At 51.4% G+C, this 23,154-nt stretch overlaps 1 protein-coding gene across 1 annotated transcript; it reads right to left on the reverse strand.

The window, feature by feature from the left end:
- Positions 1 to 9,492: 9,492 nt before the first annotated feature.
- TBC1D21 (TBC1 domain family member 21) lies at positions 9,493 to 22,801 on the reverse strand. Its single transcript, XM_004758374.2, has 11 exons — positions 22,582 to 22,801; positions 15,852 to 15,959; positions 15,624 to 15,727; positions 14,324 to 14,418; positions 13,703 to 13,813; positions 13,488 to 13,588; positions 12,245 to 12,341; positions 11,813 to 11,913; positions 10,763 to 10,879; positions 10,021 to 10,104; positions 9,493 to 9,635 (listed from the first exon to the last, which is right to left on the reverse strand). Exons 1-11 carry the CDS (start codon positions 22,639 to 22,641, stop codon positions 9,603 to 9,605), a joined length of 1,011 nt encoding a protein of 336 aa, XP_004758431.1. The 5' UTR covers positions 22,642 to 22,801; the 3' UTR covers positions 9,493 to 9,602.
- Between the last annotated feature and the right edge of the window lie 353 nt (positions 22,802 to 23,154).

Here is a 23,154-nt window from a genome sequence, read left to right on the forward strand (position 1 = left end):
CTGGAGAGAATGAGAGACAATGAGGAGAAGATAGACAATTCCGAAAAGTATGGACAATGGGAGCACTGCTGGAAGGTGCGGGGGGGGTGGGGAGAGGGTGAGCTGGGAGCAGGCTGGCAGTTGCTTGGAGTGAGTGAGGGAGAGCAAGCAGGTGAACAGACAGGGGCAGTAGAGGGCACCGCACAGCCCCAGACTAAGGGAAATGTAGGCGGGTGCTCCCCAGGGAGCAGCAGCCTGTGCCGACTCCCAGGAAACAGCCAGGGCATGGAGCTGACACCTCGTACTTCCATTTTTCTCCTTGGGAGCCATGGATTGGCTTGGCGTGACCCAGTTCTGCAAGCATTTCTTTGATTGAGTGGAAGCAGACAAGGCCTCTGCTCTCCAGGGGAGCAGATCCCATGCCAGGCATCAAAGGGGGTAGTGAGGAAATGAGGAAGACCTATCTTCATAGTTAGGAAGTTGCAGATGGCCATGACCGATGAACACAGCAGGCAGGGGGCATGCACCAGCGGACACACCAGCAAGCACGGGAGAGGCCCCAGAAGGGGCAGCCGATCTGCCGAGGCTGGGGCAGCGGAGCCTTGAAAGATGATGGACGTGCAGAGGAAGAGGAAAGAGGCAGCAGGCACTCCTGGATTCCAAAGCCTTGCCGGCCTGCTTAAGCCTTCTGGTGGCTGGTTATCACACAGCCTCGACCCTGAGATCCAATGGAAGTTCTTCCATAGCCAGACCCTTCCCACCGTCCTCCAGTGGAGTCTGACTGCCCTCACTGGGGAGATGGGAGAGGCCAAACAGAGGATGGTTGGAAAGAGGTGAGCATTGTCACCCTGCGCCTCCAGCTTAAGGGGAGAAGGCTGCTTGCCTAGGTTCCATTCTTTGGTGTCGAAGGCTGAGCAGCCCTCCCAAGAGATATCCAGATCCTAATCCCCAGAACCTGTGAATGTTACCTTATATGGCAAAACTGTGCAGATGTGATTAAGTTAGGAATCCTGAGATCGGGAGAGTCTCCTGGACTAGTTAGGTGAGTCCCAGTATAGTCTCGAGGGTCTCTGGAAGAGGGAGGCACGGAGGTCTGAGGAGGACATCGGAACCATGACCCTGGAAGCGGAGGGGGGCCCAGGATGCTGGCGGCGTCCAGAAGCTAGAAAAGGCAAGGAATTTCCCTTAGAGCTCCATGGGGAACCTGCCCTGCTGACACCTTGACTTGAGCCTGGTTGAGACTGATTTTGGACTTCTGGTCTCCAGGACTGTAAGAGAATAAACGTGTGTTTGTGTGTGTGGGTTTAAGCCACGGAAGTTTACGGTGATTCGTTATAGCACCAGAGGAAGCAGACTTAGCCGTTAGATGTGCATACTCTTGGGGTGTGTTTTCGGGGGTGGGATGGTGAAGCGAGCAAAGGTGGGCAGAGGAAGCTGCTCAGCTGCTGGGGAGTCATAGACAACTCCACACGCCGCTGCCTCGGATGAAGCATGAGCCGTTGCCACGTGACCCACATTCACGGAATGGGGCCGCTGGAGGCAGAGGATGTGGCCTCGGGGTGGGGGGACAGTGAGCCCTCCGCAAGCCACACTCACGGGGTCCTGTCGGAGGTCTGGGGGCTCTGCTCGGTAACCCCACAGCTGTGGAAGGTTCTTCCTCTGAGCCTTCTTCCTCTGGTCTGCAGACCTGGTAGTTGACCCATTTCTACTGCCCTCGACTTCTTCACCTACTGAGGGGCTCCACAGAACGTCCGCATCTCTTCCGGAGCCAGGAACTGGGGTTTTACTCCCAGTTTCTACAGCTACCACGGAGAACCTTCCAGGCACTGCTGTCTTTAATCCTGAGAAGAGTGCTCGCTATCATTCCCATTTTACAAATGAGGAAATGGATACTCGGGAGGGCGAAATGAATGTCCAAGTTCAGGGCCAAGATGCTCCCGAGGTCTGCCTGGTGCCTCTTCGCTGCTCTGTGGCCTTGCCTCCCATCACTCAGCATTTTCTAATCAGTAGTGCCATCGCGAGCAGTCCCTTCAAACTCTTTTGGCCTCAATTTTTTTTTTTTTTTTTTAAATTTAAACGCTGTCCTGCCTCCCTCCTAGGGCAGCTTTCACTCAGCTCCAAGAAAACAAGATGTAACAGGCTTTGTAGGACCGCCTGTGACTCTGTGGCTCTGACTCCCTGGGCCCTCCCTCCCGGGGCCTCTCCCTCATCCATTCCCGATAGCTCTGGGCCCTGATCCAGGGGAGGAAAAGGAAGCAGAGGGGAAAGGTCTCATCTCTCGCTGCGCGTGATTTTCAAGTTCAGCTTGTCACCTTTGTTCAGTTTCCCCTAATGCTGGAAGTTATGCAGGACAGCTGTGCAGGCTCACGTGGTTTGTGTGTTGGGCCTCACAGAGGGGGAGGTGTGGGTTGAAATCCAGCCGTGATGGGCACCTTTTGCTTGGCGCAAAGGTGCCATCTGCCAAGAGGCTGCGTCTGCCTGGAGGCGACAGCCTTTTCAAGTTGTCACAAAAGCCCAGCATTGGTTTGCGGTGGGCAGGGATGGGTTGGCTTTGCAGGGGGTCAGTGTTGCAGTTCTGGATCTACCCTGAAATCCAGAGTAGAGAAGGGAAGGAAGAAGCAAAGCCCCACCCAACTCACTGTGGCAGACCCGGAAGCCACCGGGGTCCCTCTGTGGGTGCCGCTCAGACCCTCCCAGAGATAAGCAGAGAGGCAGAGAGAGCACTGGGGCTCCAGGGTTGCCCACCTCTGGCCTTTGCCTGCCTCTCTCTGCATGCCTCTGCTCAGGGGGCTCCACCCCAGCGGGGCCCCAGGAGCCACGCACCAAAGGGCACCAGTCCCGGGCAGTAAATTCCCTCCTGACTTCTCCCTTCAGGGTCCTGTCTGTATGAGAGGCTCCGGACCACTTCAGATTGCTGTGCCTCAAAGCGGACTTCAGAAACTTCCTTGGTTGCACCTCATCTAGACTGGCGATTAGTGCCCAACACACACACACATACACACACACTCACACACCCCATACACCAAGCCAACAGCTGCTCCCTTCTCTCCCCTCATTTCCCCTTGGCTCCCTGCGTCTCCTGTGCCCCAGAACCCACCTCCAGACCTTTGCACACACTATGGCCTTCCCCAAATTCTCTCCTTATGCTTTCCTTTCCACCATCTATATATTAACTTCCCATAAGTGCTGCACAAAACCCTGCCCCTCAGGCAGACCGGAGGGACATCTGGCATCTGCTGGGCAATGGGCCAGGACCATGGGCTCTGGGAATTCGGCTTGGTGCCTTGAGTGCCTTTGGGGTCTGGGTTTGAAGTGCACTCTTGGTGTGCCCTATGCAGGCCTGCACCAGATGCGGGGGAGGGGGACTCTCTGGGCAGGGTCGGACAGCACCCTCCGGCTGTGAGCAGGCCCCCAGGAGACTCCCGGGGCCCCCTAAGCTGTGAGAACCAAAAGTATCTTGTAAACTGGTCAACACAAATTACTGGGAATTTGGGACCGGAAGATACCAAGGCTGAGGGACTAGAATGCACTGTCCCCTACGGAAGCTACTAGCTCTGAGTGGCTACTGGGCACTTGAAATACAGTTCATCCCAATGAAGACATGGTTGCCAAAAATGTAAACTACACACTGAATCTTGAAGAAGACTTAGTAGGAAAAAAATCTCATTAATAATCTTTATATTGATTACGTAGTTGAAACAACACTATTATGGATATGTTAGGTTAAGTAAATGTGGCTTTTAAAAAAATGTGGCTATTAAAATATTAAGAGATACATTTGTGGCTCACATTGTGTTTCTACTGGACGCTGCTGGTCTTGGGGGTAGAAAACACAGGAGGGGTCCTTGGATAATTGGTCGCACTGTGAAACAGGTAGTGTTTAGAAACTGGATAAAGAAAGCAGAGGCAGCCTCCCAGTCTAGCCCCGCGTGGGGCCCTGATGGTAGCTGGGGCCAAGCCCTGGCCCCTGGGTGCTGGTCCTGCTGTGGGAAGGCAGGGCTGGGGGCACTGTGCGGGCACACCCCAGGTCAGAGTCCTTGCTAGCGGGAACTGCGGCATCCCAGGTGTACCACAGCGTGACCTGTGTGGGTGAAGACCTGGGGACCAGGGAGGAGGCTGAAAGGTCCTCTCCAGGTGGCCCTTGTTGCCACTCCGACACGACTCCACTCTGTCCCACCACCCTGCGTAAACCCAGGCCATCGGGATAATGGTCATCGCTCACAGTGAATCATGCTGGACCACCATGTGTGTGTTTTGGGTGGGGGGAATTCCCAGTCAAGAAAGGGGGTATAGGAGAGATCACGGTGCTCACTGCACCTGTTCCCAGGGCTCTGGAGCTGTCTAGAGATACGTCCAAGGGGATCCCAGTAGTTCCTCTGTCCCAAGCTCATGGCTGGTTCTCACAAATCTGCAGCCAGAGTGGAAGGCCCAGGACCTCTGAGAGCCGAGAACAACAGATCCCTTCCTTTTACTCCCCTTCCAGTCCCCCAGAGCGCCTCTGGCCCAGAGGACCAAGCTTCGTCCCCTGCAACCCTTCCACCTAGCCAGAGAGCACTCAGTTGCCCAGGGAGGCTGGGTGGGCTGCCCCCTTCCTGATGCAGTAGGGAAGGGTCCTGGTTCGTGGAGGCAGCGCGCCCTCTGCAGGACGAATGTGCAAGTGCAGGTCCCACAGGAAAGAGGAGGAAGTGGCTTATTGCTGAGGCTCTACCTAAGAGCTGTGGGAAGTCACTGATCCTGGAGGTCCCCTCTCTCCTGTGGCTACTGTTTTTTGGGTTAAAGATGCACCTTACTCCTGCGGTGTCTTCCCGACAGCTGTGGGTTCTCTGAGTTGATATCTGCTAGACCAAAGACACTGTAATCCATAAGGTAGTATCTTTATTCCTAATTTGTAAGTGAGGAAATAGAAGCTCAGAGAGGCTTATTACCCAATCTGATTCTAGAGCCCAGGGACTAAGGCAGTTCCTTCTGTGCCTGTGTAAGGTTTGACCTTTTAGGAGGGAACTAGAGCTGTAAGGTCGCTGTCAGATGGAGAGTTCTGGAAACCTTCACTGAAGGGACCAAGCTGAGGTGAGAGTGTCAGAGGGATGTGGAGATCGGGGCTGTGAGGTAGGAGTGATACCAGGCATTTCCGTGGTCTCCTGAGGAGACATTTGTCAGTGTCTCTAGAGCCCCAGTTAGCATGTGCTCTCTTTCCCGACACTCACCCCTCCTGCCCTTCCTTCCCCCACATCTCTCCTTCCCCACTCATTCCTGCACGTCACCCTGCCATCAGCCACAGGGGCCTCTGAAAACAGGGTCCCTGCTGCCCTAAAAGAAGAGAACATACTCACCCATCACTTGGTTGTCTGTCTCCCTTCCTCCCATTTCATAGAAAACTGAAGCCCAGGGGGTTGTGATTGCCACAACCACGGCTCAGCCCTTAGGTCTGTCACCCTGCCTGAGTGGCAGGGGGTGTGTAGCAGAGTCTTCGTCAAGGAGAGAGCAGCCAGGAGTCTAGTCTCCCCAGCACAGCAGACCCCATATCTTCCCTTCTCTGTCCCCCTGCCTTTGCCGGGCAGGTTCTTCCACACCCTCCCCTCCTGAGGTTAAGGGTTCTGAGAGCCCGCCTTCGCCAGCTCCCCTTCCCCATAGTCACCTTCCCTGTCACTTCAGCGCTCATCTCATATTGGCCACTGCAGTGACCAGCGCCACTCCCCCCACTCCACCCCTGCCCCTGTTACTTGCACCATGGCCATCATCATGGGCCACTGCCGTTCTCTCTCTCCCTGCATTTGCTGCATCACTGGGCCCCTCCTCCTCAGGGCTTCCACCACTCTCCCCTCCTCACTGCCATCCTCTCCCTCTTGACCACGGTTAACATCACTCTGTCATCACCACTTTACTCACCGTGTTGCATGCAATATGGCCAATGCCATGACTGTCCCCACCACTGCCACTACTGTCCTCTCCCACCCCGTTTTCAGCCCTGTCATCACCACCAATACCAGAACCTTCACCACCCTCACCTCCTCCTCTGCCATCTCCTCAGCTATTTACTATTTCCATCCCACCACTCCCACCATCACCTCTCCCACTGCCTCGTTCACCTCTGCCGTGCCTCTCACCACTTTTCTCCTTCAGAGCTCATGGCTGACCTTGAAAATGGGACCTGGGGGGCGCCTGGGTGGCTCAGTGGGTTAAGCCGCTGCCTTCGGCTCAGGTTATGATCTCAGGGTCCTGGGATCGAGTCCCGCATTGGGCTCTCTGCTCAGCAGGGAGCCTGCTTCCTTCTCTCTCTCTCTGCCTGCCTCTCAGTGTACTTGTAATTTCTCTCTGTCAAATAAATAAATAAAATCTTAAAAAAAAAAAAAGAAAAGAAAATGGGACCTGGGACCTGGGCAAGAAGCTGGTCTGAGAAGAACACCCCCCTGCTTGGCAGACCCCTCCCCCCATTCCTCCCCAGCCTTGCCCCACCCCCGCTCTGGATTTCTCAGCGAAGACCATCAGCACGCCAGGTGTCAGAATAATCGCTCCTCTTGACCCTTCCTCAGGATGCTTCTGACAGGAGACGACTCAGTCCTCCCTGTCAGCCACGCCTGTACCTAAAGAGACAGCTGCTGTCGGGTTGAAGGATCGAGGCCATTAATCCGGGGCTGCCCTTGTTTGCATAATGATTGCATATATTTGCATGTCATTTGCTCCCAGCTTCTGAGTAGGGCACTGTGGGTGTTCAGGTGCCATTTATATAACACTGCAGGTGAGGGTCAGGCCTTCGAGACTCGGGCCCTTATTAATTCCCTAAAGAGATTCTTTTATGAGCTGGTGCAGAAAAGAAGTTGGAACACCTAATTCTAGAGCCATCCAGCTGCAGGGGTCTCTGGTGGGGAGGCAGGGCGGGGGCAGCTGGAGGTGCGGGGGAGGCTGGTGGGGTGGGAGGTTTGGCTGCAGAGACCCTGCAGACTTTGGCCCACGGTATCCGTGTAGGATAGTGCCCTGCACAGCCACTCCTGGTCTCTCCAGGCCATAAGCCATTTGCTGTGTGACCTTGGGCAAGTCCCTTCCCATCCTGAGAGGAAGGAGGGCGTTAAACCTCCAGTGCCCCTCCAGCTGGCACCTGCTCTGAGCACCAGGATTCTCAGTCCCGTCTCCTGGGGAGTTTCTAAAAAATACCCACAGCCTGGCCCCGTCCCCAGAGAGTCAGACTTCATCAGCAGGCCTTGGGCATGGGTTATTTTTAAAAAACTCCCTGGTGATTATCATGTGCAGCCAACGTTCAAAGCTACCGTTCGTGACTCTACCTTCTTACCCTGCCCACAGCCTCCTGCAACCCAACTCCCTCATTTCCAGTTGCTAATCTTTCCCCTGCTATAGGCTCACTAGACCCAGGTTCTCTAGAGACAGTGTGGCTCTTAGTGCTTCTGTTCACTCCCAGGGAGTGCGGCCAATAGCCTGCATGTGGCAGGTTAGACCTTGGCATGGAACTTATCCGCTCTCCACCTCCGTCCTCCCCCACCTGGGTCACCTCACCCAGTCCCTGGGATAGGGACTGGTCACCCCTATCCCTCCTCTTCCACACTCACAGGGTGGCCTCATTCTAGCCTCCCAGGCTTTACTGCTGCCATTCTGTGCCTGATGGAGAGGCACAATGACCCCTCTTTGGCCTTATGCTCACCTCTGCACCCCACGTCCTTGTACCCCCAGAGCCCAGCTCAGCCCCTGTCCCACAGAAGGAGTGGCCAGAGCAGCCTGGACTTGGTTTCTAAAACCAGACATGGTCACAAGTATGGCTCTGATTTAGCCTTCTCTAAGCTTCTGAGGCAGGATTAGGGAAGTGGGAAAGGTCCCCTGCATGCTCTTCTTCGTTTTTTTTTTTTTTAAAGATTTTATTTATTTATTTATTTGACCAACAGATCACAAGTAGGCAGAGAGACAGGCAGAGAGAGGAGAAGGGAAGCAAGCTCCCCGCTGAGCAGAGAGCCCGATGTGGGACTTGATCCCAGGACCCTGAGATCGTGACCTGAGCTGAAGGCAGAGGCTTAACCTACTGAGTCACCCAGGTGCCCCCAAGTTGTCTTTTATTCTGGGTTTTGGTAAAATGAAAACACAGTTTTGTTCTTGGAGAGCTGTATCTCACACAGGCACCCTTTTTAAAAAAAAATTTAAATGTATATTTTTAAAATTTATTTGACAGACAAAGATTACAAGTAGGCAGAGAGGCAGTCAGAGAGAGGAGGAAGCAGGCTCCCCGCTGAGCAGAAAGCCTGATGCGGGGCTCGATCCCAGGACTCTGGGATCATGACCTGAGCCAAAGGCAGAGGCTTAAACCCACTGAGCCACCCAGGCACCCCCCACACAGGAGCCCTTATTGAAATCAGCTGTCTCGGGAACATAAACCCAAGCAGCACAGTACGTGAATTTCCTGCCTGGAAACGCTGGCTCTTCAGCCACACAGGAAGACTCTGGTGGAGAGACTGGGGCCCCACTCTTCAGCAACACGCCTCCAGCACTCATACAGTGGCCGAGGGACTCCGAGCTAGCCCTGGCTGGGGACTGTCACTTGAGGGGAAGGAGACCAGATACTAATTGGGGTTGTAGTGCCTTTTGAGTGACGGTCACTGAGAGTGACAGGATGGGAGCAGGAAGGGGCAGCTGGGGAAGAGTGGGAGGGATGGTTATGCCTCCTCTTAGGGGCCAAGGTCACAGCAAAATCAGTGGATCCTTCAGTCCCTCTGAAAAGATGTAGCCACTGAGCAGGTGTGTGTGTGCGTTTGCACATACACATGCATGCAGATGTGCACACTCTCAGAGCAGATATGGGGCACCTGGTCAACCCTGGCCTCTCTGTGGGTTCAGCCCCTTCTGGCCAATCCTTTGTCTGCCCTGAGGGCACCCTCCAAGCATGAGCAGGCTGGGCAGGGGCACTGTCTGGGAAGTGTGGGCGGCACAAGCTTTTGCCCCAGGGAGCGACTAGGCTGCCTGGGCTGGGGAACAGGGGGCGTTCTCTGGAGAGACTGACGAAGGCCAAAGAAAAGAGTTTAGTCTGAGGATGCATTCCAGGCTGAGATATGAAAGTGTGCTTATGAGGCTTTGAAACCAGGAGGGGAATGGCCTGCAAGCCAGAGTCCTGGGCTGTGTCCATCCACAGACCGCAGGGGAATCCGTGGATGAACCACTGAATGCAGGATCATGATGTTGGGCATAAGAGGGAAAATGGCAGTCTGTGTGCAAAGCCCTGTGGTCAGGGCCTCTTCTCAAGACCTGGTCCAGGGTTGATACTCATTCAGTTTGGCTAGGAGGCTCTCGAAGCTGTTTCCAGCCTGACCCATGTGCCTCCAAGTGTGGAACCACAGTAGAACCTTTCATTTGTGGAAGAGTTTCCAACGGGTGCAGTGTCCCTGGTGTGCCTGCCCCCTCACTGGTCTCGCCATCTCCCTGCTCACCCACCAGACCTCTCTCACTGTTGGACATTCCTCTCTGCCCCTGCGTGTCCGCAGGAGACACACCGCGCACCACAAACTGACTCCAGAGGCTGTTTCCTGTGTAGCTGTATTAGCTACCCCCTCACCCTAACGCCCGTTGGACCTCACGGCTGAAGCACCACCTCTGTCCTGACCATCGAGGGCATCTGTCCATTGAGAGAGTCCTCAGAGAAAGAAGTCCTTCAGTGGCTGAGGAACCTGGGGAAGAGGAGGGTGCCGGCAGGTTGAGGCAGACAGATGTTGGTCTGTTGCTCTCATTCCTCAGTCTGTCCAGCCAGTGACATCCTACTGAACCCCGGGGGGCCCAGCCCTGTGCCCGACCTGCTGGGATGGACGCAGGGCATGAGGGAGGCGGGCGGCGTGGTCGGGTGGCATAGCCTCCCTGGGAGGTGGGAGTTGCACATGCAAACGGCAAGGAAACCTTGCCAAGCCGCACCCATGGGCTGGTGGCAGAGAACGAGGCAGACACAAATTGTGACTCTGCAGCGGAATATCCTGCCATATGTCGGGGCTGGGCTCAGAAAATCAGAGAAGGCTTCTTGGAGGAGGAGGAGGAGGAAGGCAAATAATCCGAGCCACTTACATCCTTCTGGATGAGCTCAGCATACACCAAGCAGGCAGCAGAGATCAGCACGTCAGCATCAAGGTCAATGAGGTTGTTGCAGGCCTGTGCCAGGAGAGGAAGCCAGGAGGAAGCAGGTCTCCCTGGGTACAGGCGACTGCCTCCCACTTCCAGGGGAGAAGGTCACTGCTCCCAGCAGTAGCCGGGGCCACCTGATCTCTCCCCAACCAGCCTGGCACAATGCCGAATTTTCACCTCAGGAATGTGGTATTTGTGGGGAGATGGTAAGTGTCATTTTCATACGGGACTCTGAGGGGGTACCGGGGTTCCCCTGAAGGTCTCAGGAGCTTCTAAGGAGAACTTGTTTTATAATTGGGCTGTCTTCCTAGATTTTTTTAAATTTTTTATTTATTTTTTATTTTATTTTTTATTTTTCCCTAGATTTTTTTAAAACCTAGACTGCTTTTTAGCAATGTCAGAAAACTCTCGGTCTTTTGCCACAGGGGGACCCTAGGGCCCAGGGAGTTAACTGGGAGGCAGTAAACCTAGAGGCTGAAAAGCTTTCAAGGCCTCAGTGTCCTCCTTTGCTAAATTAGGGCGCTGCTGTGATGGTCACTGTCCCGCTGCATCCGGCTTGTCGTGAGACCAGCTCGGTGCTCAGGACAACCCAGTTCCTGCCACGGCCGGAGGGCTGGGATGGCATGGGAGGCGTGGGAGGTGTGGGGGTGGGGGAGGGGCTGGCCCGGCCCCAGGGTCCTCTCACCAGGAGAATGCCGTCGCTGGTCAGGCTCTCCTGCAGCACCTGCTCGCGCACCATCTGCAGCATGCTGTAAGCCACCAGCACCTGGAAGTTTCTGCAGGGTTTCCCTGTCAGCAGAACCTGCAGATGGCCCACGAGTCTCAGCCCGGGCTTCCCGGCCCTTTGGGCCCTGTGCCTACTGACCACAGACCTACCCGGGGTTGGCCATCCCTGGGCCTCACTGCTGACTCCCTCGCTCACTCAGGCAGGTGCTACCTCGGGGGATCCCAGGCATTGTGCTGGCTACTGGGGGACGCAGAGAAAAAGCCTCAGGTAATTCCTTAGCTAGAGGAGGAGAGGATGCGAGAGGAAAGGAGGGAAAGAGGAAGGGAGAGGGAAGGGGGAGGAGGAGGGGGGAGGAGGAGGAGTGGAGCTTTGGCAAAGCGAAGGTTGACCAGTCAACAATCCAGAGGTGTCCCCAGGGGTCTGGGGGTGGCCGTGGACTTGGGCGTGGAAACCAGCAGGCCAGGAGGGAGGGGTAAGGCAGGTGGGAGTTGACTTGTGGGGCGCTGAATGCCAGGCGGAGTGTTGAGCTGGGCAGAGCAGAAGTGGGCAGTGGGTCTGTTCCCAAGGAGGTTCATGGGCCTATGGCCCGAAGGCCTGGGATCAAAGAATTGCACCTTTGACCTGTGCTCGGAGGGCCCCTCCTTCTCCAGGAGTGAGAGCTCACAGGGAGCCAGCACTCAAATGAAGGGGAAAGCAGAGGAAGGGGCAGCTGGGGACGTGGAACAGAGGGAGGCCTGCGGGGGTTAGAGTGGCAGGGAAGCCGGCCAGGCTTCCATCGCACAGGCTGAGAGCCCCTCCTTCTGCCCCCGCTGCCCTGAAGAAGGTCCTGGTAGGACAGGATGGACAGATGGACAGGCTGATGTTCTCGCCTCCTCCAACAAGGCCCCATAAACCCCAACCTGCTCAACTCCATCCCAAAGCAGCAATGAAGGGGAGGCAAGGAAACGGGCTTCCCCCCTGTTTGTTAAAGGGGTAGGGGTCTAACCCCTCCATCCAAAGAGGACTCACCTCCCAGAGCCTCCAGACATCCTCAAAGGACTTGAAGGCCCGCTGGAAGCAGAGGCAGAACCAGGGGAAGAGGGACTGCACGGCCCCCGCCCCCTTCCCTCCTGTGGAGAGAGAAGCGGGGTGTCAGCCCGGAGGACCCAGTGGGGGAAACCAGGGGTGGTGCACTGATAGGTCCATCAGCAGGGCTTGAGAACACCCCGGGGAAATCCAAAATGCCTTCCTCTCACGTTGCCAGCTCTCCAGAGAATGTTTGGGGTGAATTTTCAACTGCCCGCTTTCCAACCCCACATCTAGACGAACCTTCCTACCGGGACCTGGAGAGAGGACCAAGGGCTCCAAGCTGCCGGGACAGGACTGGGGGCGGGGCCCTTCTCAGGCCCACCCTGTGGGTGGAGCTGTCCGTTTGCAGGGGGTTGGGGGTCGTCTACTCACTTAGGTGCTCCGCAAACACGGGGTCCAAGAAGTTGATCAGAGTGCTGAGCATATCCAGGTTCTTGCCAACTCCGATCTTGATAACACAGCTGTGCTCCTGAGAAAGATGGGTGGGAGCAAGGGCAACCGGATCTTTCTTGGCTTGAGGGCCGGCAGGGGGTCACCAGCGACTCAGTGCTGGAGGCCCTGTGTGTAGTTGGCTCCGGGCTGGGCTCGTGTCTGTATGAGCCTGGTTGTGTGTGCGCACGTCATGTCTGTGTCTCCGTGATCTGGGTGTGTAGGTGTACTCTTTTCTTTTTTTCTTTCTTTCTTTCTTTCTTTTTTTTTTTTTTTTAAGATTTTATTTACTTATTTGACCGACAGAGATCACAAGTAGGCGGAGAGGCAGGCAGAGAGAGAGAGAGAGAGGGAGGAGGAAGCAGGCTCCCTGCTGAGCAGAGAGCCTGACTCGGGGCTGGATCCCAGGATTCTGGGATCATGACCTGAGCCGAAGGCAGAGGCTTTAACCCGCTGAGCCACACAGGTGCCCGGTTTGCTTTTTTATGTGTATGCACCTACATGTGTTTCGGGGGTGGGGATCCAGGGATGTCTCAGGTGTGGCTCTCAACACAGCCAGCCTGGCTATGCGGACAGAACTAAGTGGGACCGGGAAGAGCATCAAGCCCATTGTTTAGGGGAGGGAGAAAGGGATGAGGTTTGATTCTGGACAGCTGCTCCCAGACCATGAGGAAGGGCTTTCCAAGGGAGGGTGTTCTGGAGAGAGCCACTTCAAAAGCCCTCAACCTGATCAATGTGGGGTGCATCTGGGGAGTAGTCAGTCCCCTGGTGGGTCTGAACTGTGGGTCATATGAAAGAAGCAGTGAGAGAGAAGGCCACAGATAGTCCTTGAATGCCCAGCCAAGGTTACCGGAGCACAGCCCTGTTTGGGGGAGGGGGGGATGCCAGGAAGAAGCAGCCATCCCTGGGACTGGCCAGTTACACTCTTTCAAGGTTTGGTGAGAACTGGACCCAGAGCATCCTTCCAGTCCCCTCCTCAACTCCAATGCCTGCAACACACACAGCCCCCCCTCCCCCAATAAACTCACTGGGGTGAGTGTTGCCTGCCCAGGCTCCTCTGGGACCCAGAGGGCTGTTACGTGGCTGGAGGAAAGAGCCAGGGCTCCCATTGCTTGCCTGACCTCCGGGGGGGGGGTGTCTGGGGAGTGGCAGGGAGGTGGGCCCTGAGCTCAGGCCCAGCCCTCACCGTTTTCTGCAGGAAGAACTGGAAAAGCCAGAAGGTCTCATGGTCGTGTTCTGCCATCAGCTGGAAAAGCATCACCATCTCGTGGAAGCCCTGCTGGTACTCTGGGTGGAGGAGGGGAGACAGCGAGGACGGGTGAGCCCTGGCTTGGGCAGGGAAGGGGTTCCAGGAAGGAACCGAGAAGGGGGGCTGAGGGGAGGCTCAGCCCCACGGCCCACCTGCCTGGGTATTGCAGACATAACTCAGGAGCAAGATTTTCTCCAGTCTCTTCTTGTCGATAATGACGTTGCCTAGGTGGTCTTTGTCGTAGAGTTTCTGAATGTCATACGCTAGGTTGGGGACAAGAGACAGGTCAGCAGCACCAGATGGCCTCAGCAGAGGGGCCATGAATGAGTTTATTCCCCCAAAGGGCAGGGCCCAGGGCACCCTGGGGAGGGGATTGTGAAAATGACATCTGCCCACAAGGCTGTGCCCAGCACCATGCCTTGAGCTGCCTGACTTTGTCTTCACCTCCGAATCCTCTGCCAGGAATGTGCCCCCCCATCCCCACTCCTCTGGCCCCGTCCTTTGAAATCCAGTCTTGTTCAAGGCCAAAGGGGAGAGTTGAAGACAAAGCAGCAGGAACAGCATGCACTCAAGGGAATACGACACTAGGCATGTAGGAGCCTCTAGGAGACATGATGGGTGGACTAACCAGGGTTTAGCCAGCAGAATTCCAGAATTCAAGGCCTCTCCCAGGAATCGGGAAACCATCCGCCCCTGCATATGACTGAGGAGCAGGCAGGCATGGCCTCAGGCTCCCCTGCCCGACCCAGCCCTGTCCACCGGACTCTGCTCACCGATGGAATTCCGAGTCTCCATAAAGTCCCGGTGCAGGTTTTCCAGAAGGGGTTGGATCTTTTTATACATCTCGCATAAGGCCTCATAGTTCTTCCTGGGCAGACAGAACTGAGGCTGGAGGAGACAGCCTTCCCCTCGCCAGTCAAGGGCAGTCTGAGCAGCACTCTCCACTGGGCTCTCCCCCTACCTGTGAAGCTTCCCTCATCTTGGTCTGTACCAGCCCTAACTATGCTATTCTGTGCTCATGTGCCCCCGGAAGACAGCATGGAGGCAGGTTCAGTCTTGTGGCCCTGGGGGTCTCACAGCTGTTCCTGATTTCTGGCTCCACAATTAATAACTGGGAGTTTGCAAAGAGGGTGAGGCCTTGGGGACATCATGATCCCTCTCTAAGACGCAGTTTCCTCTTCCGTAGAATGGGGGTCATCCTGGCACCTTGGAGTCAGAAGGCCTGGATGAGACAGTGTTTAGTGTCCATCATTAGGACGTGCTTAGGTGCTGTAGGATGCTGGTGACCCTTCAAAGCCATGTCTACACCTTAACTACTAAATCCTGTAAATGTGAACTTACTCAAAAAAGGGCCTTTGGGGATGTAGTTAAGGATCTTGAGATGAGATCAATCTAGATTATCTCAGTGGACCCTAAATCCAGTGACAAGTGTCCTTCTAAGGACACGCAGAGACACAGAGACAGACAGAGGGGAGAGAAGAAGTCCGTGTGACCATGGAGGCAGAGATGGGAGGAGTCCCCAAAGCCACCAAAAACCTCAGAGGCAGGGGAGGACTCTCCCATAGAGCCTTCAGGGAGTGGGGCACTGCTGGCACCTTGTTTTTGGGCTTCTGGACTCTAGAAGCGAGGGAATAGATTCCCACTGTTGCAAAACCCTATTTGTGGTACCTGGGACAGCAGCCTTGGAGAGCTAACACGGGCTCTTGTCAGGGCTCTCAAGCTTTCCAGACCAGCCCTCAGTTCCCCGACTTCCCTGAGTGGTTCTCCACTGGCCCTTTGTGCATGAATCTTCAGCTCAACTAGGCTGCTTAGGCCCTAAGGGAAGAAGGAACTGGGTGGTGGTGGGGACGAGGAGCTGTTGGGATTAAGCCCCTTCCGGGCCATCTGTGCAAGGCTGATTGGAGCTGAGCAGGCAGGTGCTGGCACCTCCAGTGTTCGCGCCCTGGGTCAGGAGCACAGGGGCGGTTTTGTCTCTTAGAATAAGAAATCCATTGGGGGGAAGAAGACTGCAATCGTCAGGCTGGGATGGGCACTGTCACCTACCCTCCCCTGACAGGGTCTGGAATGTTCTACCTCCTCGTACTGTCCACGGTGAGCCGCTCATCCTGGGAGCTCTGCCATGAGTAGTAGCCCGTGAGGAACTTCCAGGCTTCTGTCCTCACGAAGGGGTGCAGACCCTGGGGTGGGGGTGAGAGGTCAGGAGACCTCCAGATGCCTGCCAAGAGGGTGTCTCCAAATGCCACGCCTGCCCCTTGCCCACCTGTGCCCTCCAGTGCCAGGGCAAGGCCTTGGGGACCATACCCGTTCCAGGATGTTCACACAAATGAGGTCTCGTGACTTGGCCAATAGACCGTTCTCATCGAAGAAGCCATCCCATTCTGTCTTGTCAATGGGTGGTTTTCTCTTCGCCTGGCAAGGACAATCACTTCAGCCCTCTGTTAGGAACCTGTGGCTTTTCTTTTTAAGTTTGATTTTTTCCCCCATCCTATCATCTGGAGTTTGCAATATGGATCAATTTCCCTGCCTCTGACTCACTTCTGGAAATCTATCCTAAAGAAATTACTGCAAAGTTACAGAAAAATGCTGAACACACAATAATTTTCAGGGTGTATTACTTACCAAAAGGAAAAACCGCATGTGCTCTAACATGCAATAAGGGAATAGTTAAACTATAATTTATATGCTCAGTGGAATATTGTGAGGCATTAAAAAATGGGGCTTACAGGGAATGAAAACCTGAAAACATTAAAATATTAACGGAAAAAAGCAGAATACAAAATTATACATTCAGTATCTAGCCTCTATCCTCTACGTGCTATACTCCCCATAGACCTGTTACATATTATGAAAACTATGCCTTATATACTCTAATGTATAGTGCATTAATCACTAGGGCAATTCTGTTATGGAAAAAACTGAAAAAAAAAAAACAAAAAAACAAAACCCAACAAAAACAAAACCAACAACCAACCAAAAGCTAGAGTGATTATCTTGGAGAAATAGGGTCCTGTATCATCTTTTCCTTTTTCCTGTGTTTTCAAACTTTTCTGTAATAATGTTTCTGACTTTGATAGTAGAGAGATATAAAATAAGCGTTAAACACTCCCATGAGCTAACTTTTGCCTTTCCTGGAAGAGTCAGGGAGTTCATCGTGAGAAATGGTTTCTGGTTTACATAAGAGAGGTGTGTGTGTGTGTGTGTGTGATGGGGGGAGGTGAGGACACTGCTTGGGAAGTAATTAAAAGTGCTCATAAGTGGAAGTGGTGATGCAACATGGGGGCTTAAGTGGGTAGGAGAAGAATCAATGAAACAAGATGGGATTGGGAGGGAGACAAACCATAAGTGACTCTTAATCTCACAAAACAAACTGAGGGTTGCTGGGGGGAGGGGGGTTGGGAGAAGGGGGGTGGGGTTATGGACATTGGGGAGGGTATGTGCTTCGGTGAGTGCTGTGAAGTGTGTAAACCTGGTGATTCACAGACCTGTACCCCTGGGGATAAAAATATATGTTTATAAAAAATAAAAAATTAAAAAAAATAAAATAAAAAATTAAAATTCAGTTAAAAAAAAAAAGTGCTCATAAGACAGTAACCAGGAGGTAAGAACTCCTGCCAGAATGGGGGAAGCTTCTTAGAGGAAGCCTTTATTGGAGAGAAGCTTATCTTGAAATGCCATTATTGCAGGCACGAGGACGGGCTGATGGACACAGCTTGGAGGGTGACTCGTCCTGTGTGATAGGCACACTCCCAACTCCCCAGGGATATATACAAGGATATACACCGGAACATGCCCTTGTGTGACTCAAATTGAATTTGCATAGGAGTCCCCTGAGAATCTTCCTAAAAAGCAGATTCTGATTCTGAGGGTCTGGGGTGGGGCTCAGGATGATGCGTTTCTAACAAGCTCCCAGGAGATTGCTGCTCTGCTGCTGCTGGTCCGAGGACCACGTGAGAGGAAGCTGTTAGAAGTCGCTTTAGTACTGGAAATTAAAAAAAAAAAAAAAATCAGAACCCATGGGCCAAGATTGGCAATCATTTCCACTAACGCCACATTTGATAGGCATGGATTGAGCCCTTTAGTAATGCCTCCAGGATCTATCTTCTGAACCAAAATAGGACACAGGGCCCCAAGAAGATACAAAAAAAACAAAACAAAAACAAAACAAACAAAAAACCCACCAACTCCACCCTCATTGTTGGCCTAACCTTGGGAAGCAGGTTCTGTCCTGACGTCATGCCCCAGTCGCATAGACACTGTTGTGTCTGCCATCATGTTCTCCCAACCTATATTCAGACTGTGACACTCAGCATGAACTGTGGCAGGAAGCAAGAGAGAGTAGGCAGGGACGCCTGGGTGGCTCAGTTGGTTAAGCGGCTGCCTTCGGCTCAGGTCATGATCCCAGCGTCCTGGGATCGAGTCCCACATCGGGCTCCTTGCTTGGCGGGAAGCCTGCTTCTCCCTCTGCCTCTGCCTGCCACTCTGTCTGCCTGTGCTTGCTCTCGCTTCTCTCTCTATGACAAATAAATAAATAAAATCTTTAAAAAAAAAAAAAAGAGAGAGAGAGTAGGCAATGCTGGGCTGCGTCCTGGGGTCCTTAATCATGAAAGGGAACTTTGGCGGTGCATTTCCATAGAATTCTTAGTCAATTTATCAATTTCTACAGTAAAGGCAGCTGTGATTTTGAGGGGGACTGTGCTGAATTTATAGGTCAGTTTGGGGAGAGTTGACCATAATACTGAGCTTTCGGACCCATGAACATGGTGTATTTCTCCATCTGTTTAGGTCTTCTTTAATTTCTCAGCATTGTTTTGTAGGTATGTAGCTTTTTCATGTATTTTGTCAGATTTATTGCTAAATATTTTGGGTTGGGGGGATGTTGTTGTAAAAGGTGTTATTTTTAAACTTTCAACTTCCAATTGTTCATTGCTAGTATATAGAAATACATTTTTAAAAATTTTTTATTTTTTTTATTAACATATAATGTATTATTAGACCCAGGGGTACAGGTGTGAATCACCAGTTTTACACTTCACAGCTCTCACCATAGCACATACCTTCCCCAATGTCCATAACCCAACCTCTGTTCTCCATACCCCCTGCCCCCAGCAACCCTCAGTTTGTTTTGTGAGATTAAGAGTCTCTTATGGCTTGTCTCCCTCCTGATCCCATCCTGTTTCATTTTACAATGGGTTTTTTATATATTGATCTCATATCCTGCCATGTTGTTAACCTCACTTATTAGTCTTAGTAGCTTTTGCGGTTTCCATGGGGATTTATTATAGAAGCCAACAATGAGCAAACTGCAATCCATGGGCCAAATCTGGCTTGCAACCTGTTTGTTTTTTTTTTAAATAAAGTTTTATTGGTACACAGCTGTGCCCATTCATTCATGTATCATCTATGGCTGCCTTCACGCTAAAATAGCAGAGTGAAGAGGCCCCTGGGTGGCTCAGTCTGTTGTGCACCTGCCCTAAGCTCAAGTCATAATCCCAGAGTCCTGGGATCAAGCCCCACATTGGGCTCCCTGCTCAGGGAAGGAGCCTGCTTCTCCCTCTTCCTTTGCCCCTCCCTCTGCTTGTGCTTTCTCTGTCTCTCTCTCTCTCTCTCTCAAATAAATAAATAAAAATCTTTAAAATAGCAGAGTTAAGTGGTTGCAACAGAGACATATGGCACAAAAAGACTAACATCTTCTGTATTTCTCTATTTAGGTCTTTTTAAATTTATCTCAGCATTATTTTGTAGGTATGTAGGCTGTTCATATATTTTGTCAGATTTATCCCTAAATATTTTTGGTTAGGGGGATGGTATTGTAAAAATTTATTTATTTATTTATGTATTTATTTATTTATGAACTGGCTAGACCTTCCATTGTGGAGGTAAACAAACATGGTGAGAGCAGGTATCTTTGCTCTGTTCCCAGTCTTAGAGGAAAAGCATTCAGACTTTCATGACTCAGCATAATATTCACAGCAGGCTTTTTGTAGCTGCCCGCTATCAGGTTGAGGAAGCTCTGTTCCCCTGATGGTTTGCTGGGAGTTTTTAATCAGGAATGGCTATCGGGTTTTTTCAAACAATACTCTGCATCTGTTGAAATGATCGTACAGTTTTTGTTTCTTAGTTTGTTAATACGGTAAATGATGTCGCATGCTTCTGAATGTTAAATCAGCCTTGTATTGCTTGGACAAACCCCAGTGGTGATATGTTATCTTTTTTATACATTATTGGAGACTATATGCTTAATTTTATTTTGGATCTTTGCATCAGTGTACACGTGAGATATTGGTCTACAATTTTCTCTTCTTGTAATGTCTTTGATTTGGTATCAAGGTCATACTGGCTTCATAGAAGGAGCAGGGATGGGTTCCCACTTTAAAATTTTCAAGCATAGTTTGTATTGAATAGGTAGCATTTCTTTCTTCAATATTTAATATAGCTCACAAGTGAAGACTCCGAGGCCTAGCGTGTTTTTTGTGAGAAGATTTTTTAACATTTTTTTTTTTATTAGATTGAGGGATGGGAGTCAGAAGAAAAAAATTTTTTTTTACTTAAAAAATTAGAGATTTAGAGGAACAGGGCATTTTCCTTCTAATTCGCTTTTAAAAATAAAAGCAGGTAATATAGGAAGCAACAAGGAATTCACAAAAGCATAAAGCACAAAAATGATAGAAACCCAAATAAATCAATTATGAAAATAAATGTATTATATTCTCTGATTTACAAAGCATTGATGATGTACCAGGCACTGTCCCCGGCACTTCGTACTTATCATTTAATCTTTGCAGCCACCTACAAGGTAGGTGTGGTTATTTATTTTTTCAAGATTTTATTTATTTATTTGAGAGACAGAGAGCACAAGCAGGGGGAGCAGGAGAGGGAGAAGCGGACTCCCCACCAAGCAGGGATCCTGACATGGGGCTCAATCCCAGGGCCCTGAGATTGTGACCTGAGCAGAAAGCAGATGCCACACGGACTGAGCCATGCAGGTGCCCCAGTAGGTGTGGTTATCACACTATTTTACTGATCAGGGAGCTGAGGCTGGGAGAGGGGGTTATTTAGTATATCAGAGGTCATACAGTGAATACCAGGGCTGAGATGTGAGTACAGAGCTGTTTGGCGCCAGAATCAGGGTGTTTAGACTGGGGGGATATGTAGTCCCCGAGGTGCTGAATACTCTTCTTCAGCTCTGCAGTAGCTTTTCTTCTAGTCACTGATACGTAGACCAGTTGTGAAAGTCTCCCACCTTTACGGTGTTGTTTAACAACAGGTTAAAGTCCTCCACCAGCAAAAGCGACACCATGGCCTTGTTTCCTCTAGAATAGCCTGGGCCAGAAGTAGGAGTCCTAAGTGGTTCAGTTTCTCTAGCATCTCCCTGCTATGAGAGGGCTTGGCTGCAAGCATATATCACCTCTTCTATTCTGAATCATTGTGTTAAGGATTTTCTCTAATATTTTAATTTTTAAATTTTAAAAAATGATTTATTTATTTATTTGAGAGTGAGAGAGAGAGAGAGAGAGAGAGCACACAGAGGGAAAGGAAGAAGCTTGCTTCCCACTGAGCAGGGAGCCTGACTCTGGGCTCCATCGCAGGACCCTGGGATCATGACTTGAGCCAAAGGCAGATGCTTAACCGACTGAGCAACCCAGGTGCCCCCTCTAATATTTTTAGTAAAATAGGAAAGCGACTGGAGGATAAGGCAAGCTTTCTAGGAGGGCTTCTGATGCTGTGTTGTTCTGAAAACTCATAGCAACAGAGTCCCCACTGTAGGAAGGGTCACTGGCTGCTTATGGTTCTCAACCTCTTCTACTCGGGTTCCCTTGGGGACAAGATATAACCCCAACAGTAAGAGTGCCTCATCATGTCAGTGCCCTCTCACCCAGGGGAGGGCAGGGTGGCCAAGCAGGGAAGGAGTATTCAAATTGGGGTGGAGGAGGCATACGTGCCATTTGAAATTTACCAGGCTGATTATTACCAGCCCAGGTATGGGGGTGTATCATCAGTATAGCATAGTGATTAAATGAATGGTTTAAGACAATGGTTCTCAAAGTTAACTGCACATCAGACTCACTTGGAGCCCTTGTTAAAACACAGATCACTGGACCTCACCCTGGGAATTTCTGGTTCGGGATACCTGGAGATCAAGAGCCTGCATTACAAGTTTCCCGTTGATGTTAATGGGGCAGTTTGGGGCACCAGATTTTGAGAGTCACTGATTTGGAAGATGGACTCCACAGTCTGGGTCTAAATACCAGTTCTGCCACTTACTAGCTGCGTGACCTTAGGCAAGTTGCTTTGTCTCTGTGCCCCAACTTTCTCATAAAACGAAGATAATAGAATCATCTACTTCATATAGGTTTACGTTGAGAATAAATGACTACAGATAAAGCCTCCAGAACATACTAAAGGCTATGTGACTGTTCGTTATTTTATTATTATCACTCTGTAAGTTCAGAGAAATGAGTAAAGATATAAAGAAAATCCAAATCAAGACCTGGTGACCTTTATTTGCAATAAAGCCATAACATTTACAACTCAGGGAGAGAGGTATCCATTTTGCCTCTCTGCTTTCTTATGTATTAATCATTAAGATTAATGAAACTTGAGATTGGTTATGGTCATTATAATTAGTTTTTATGATTTTGAAAAATACACCGTGTGGAGAACTTTTATGACTGAGACTGACTTTTAATGAAAAGATAGATCTTGTTGAGTGGGCTTGAAACCACGTGTTAACAAAGGCATTACTGCCACCTGGTGGCAGCATACCAAAATTGTTGGCAAAAACACCAAGGAAAATTTATCAGCATCTCCGTGATTGAACTTGCAAATCTAGAAGTCATTAAAGTTAGACCGTGACATATGGGGAGAGGTAACTGGCTTAGAAAGAAGGGTGAAAGGGAGGAAAGGGACCTGTGTTTTTCAGTCCTGATGTAAGATCAAGGTACAACTTACCCTGCTCAACCTTGTAGGCCAGATCAGAGTTCTAGCCCTTCCCATCCCACTGAGGAAGGCCACATGCAAACTGAACACATACCAGGATGAAGGAGGCTGACCACCTGGCAGAGAGGCTGTTTTCAGGAGAAAGGGTGGTCATGGACCCTGCTGGACGTCTTCAAAGCAGCTTCTGACCAGAGCTCACTGGAGCCCTAAATGATGCTTATTTAGCAGGGGAAAGTGATCTTCCTTTTAGGGAATGAATTTCATTCCCAGGAGGAACTTAGCCTCTCCCTGACCTCCTATAGCTGAACAGAGGAAGGCAGTGTGTGTCACAATGCACCCTGGAACCGTCATCACAATGACCTTGGAACATGGGAGCACTCAGCCTCAAAGGTAACACACACAGGAACCAACTAAATCTATTGGTCAGCCCGAAAAACCATAGGACATCCTGTGTACACGTCCTGTACACAGGACACAGAATGTACAGTGGAGGTTGGGGATAGGAACATGCAGATCAGGGTGCTGGGCAGGTCGGGGGAGGTTTCCTAGGAAAGGTGGGCCAGGAAGCCTTCCTCCCTGTCTCTGGGCATCCCTCCTCTGGCCCGTTCCCCTTGTTATCCTACAGATCACTGCCCAAACCCAGATAACACCCAGAATCTGAGCTTCA

Source organism: Mustela putorius, unplaced genomic scaffold (genome assembly GCF_011764305.1).
Source record: "Mustela putorius furo isolate JIRA1106 unplaced genomic scaffold, ASM1176430v1.1 tig00003972_pilon_pilon_pilon, whole genome shotgun sequence".
NCBI lineage: Eukaryota > Metazoa > Chordata > Mammalia > Carnivora > Mustelidae > Mustela > Mustela putorius.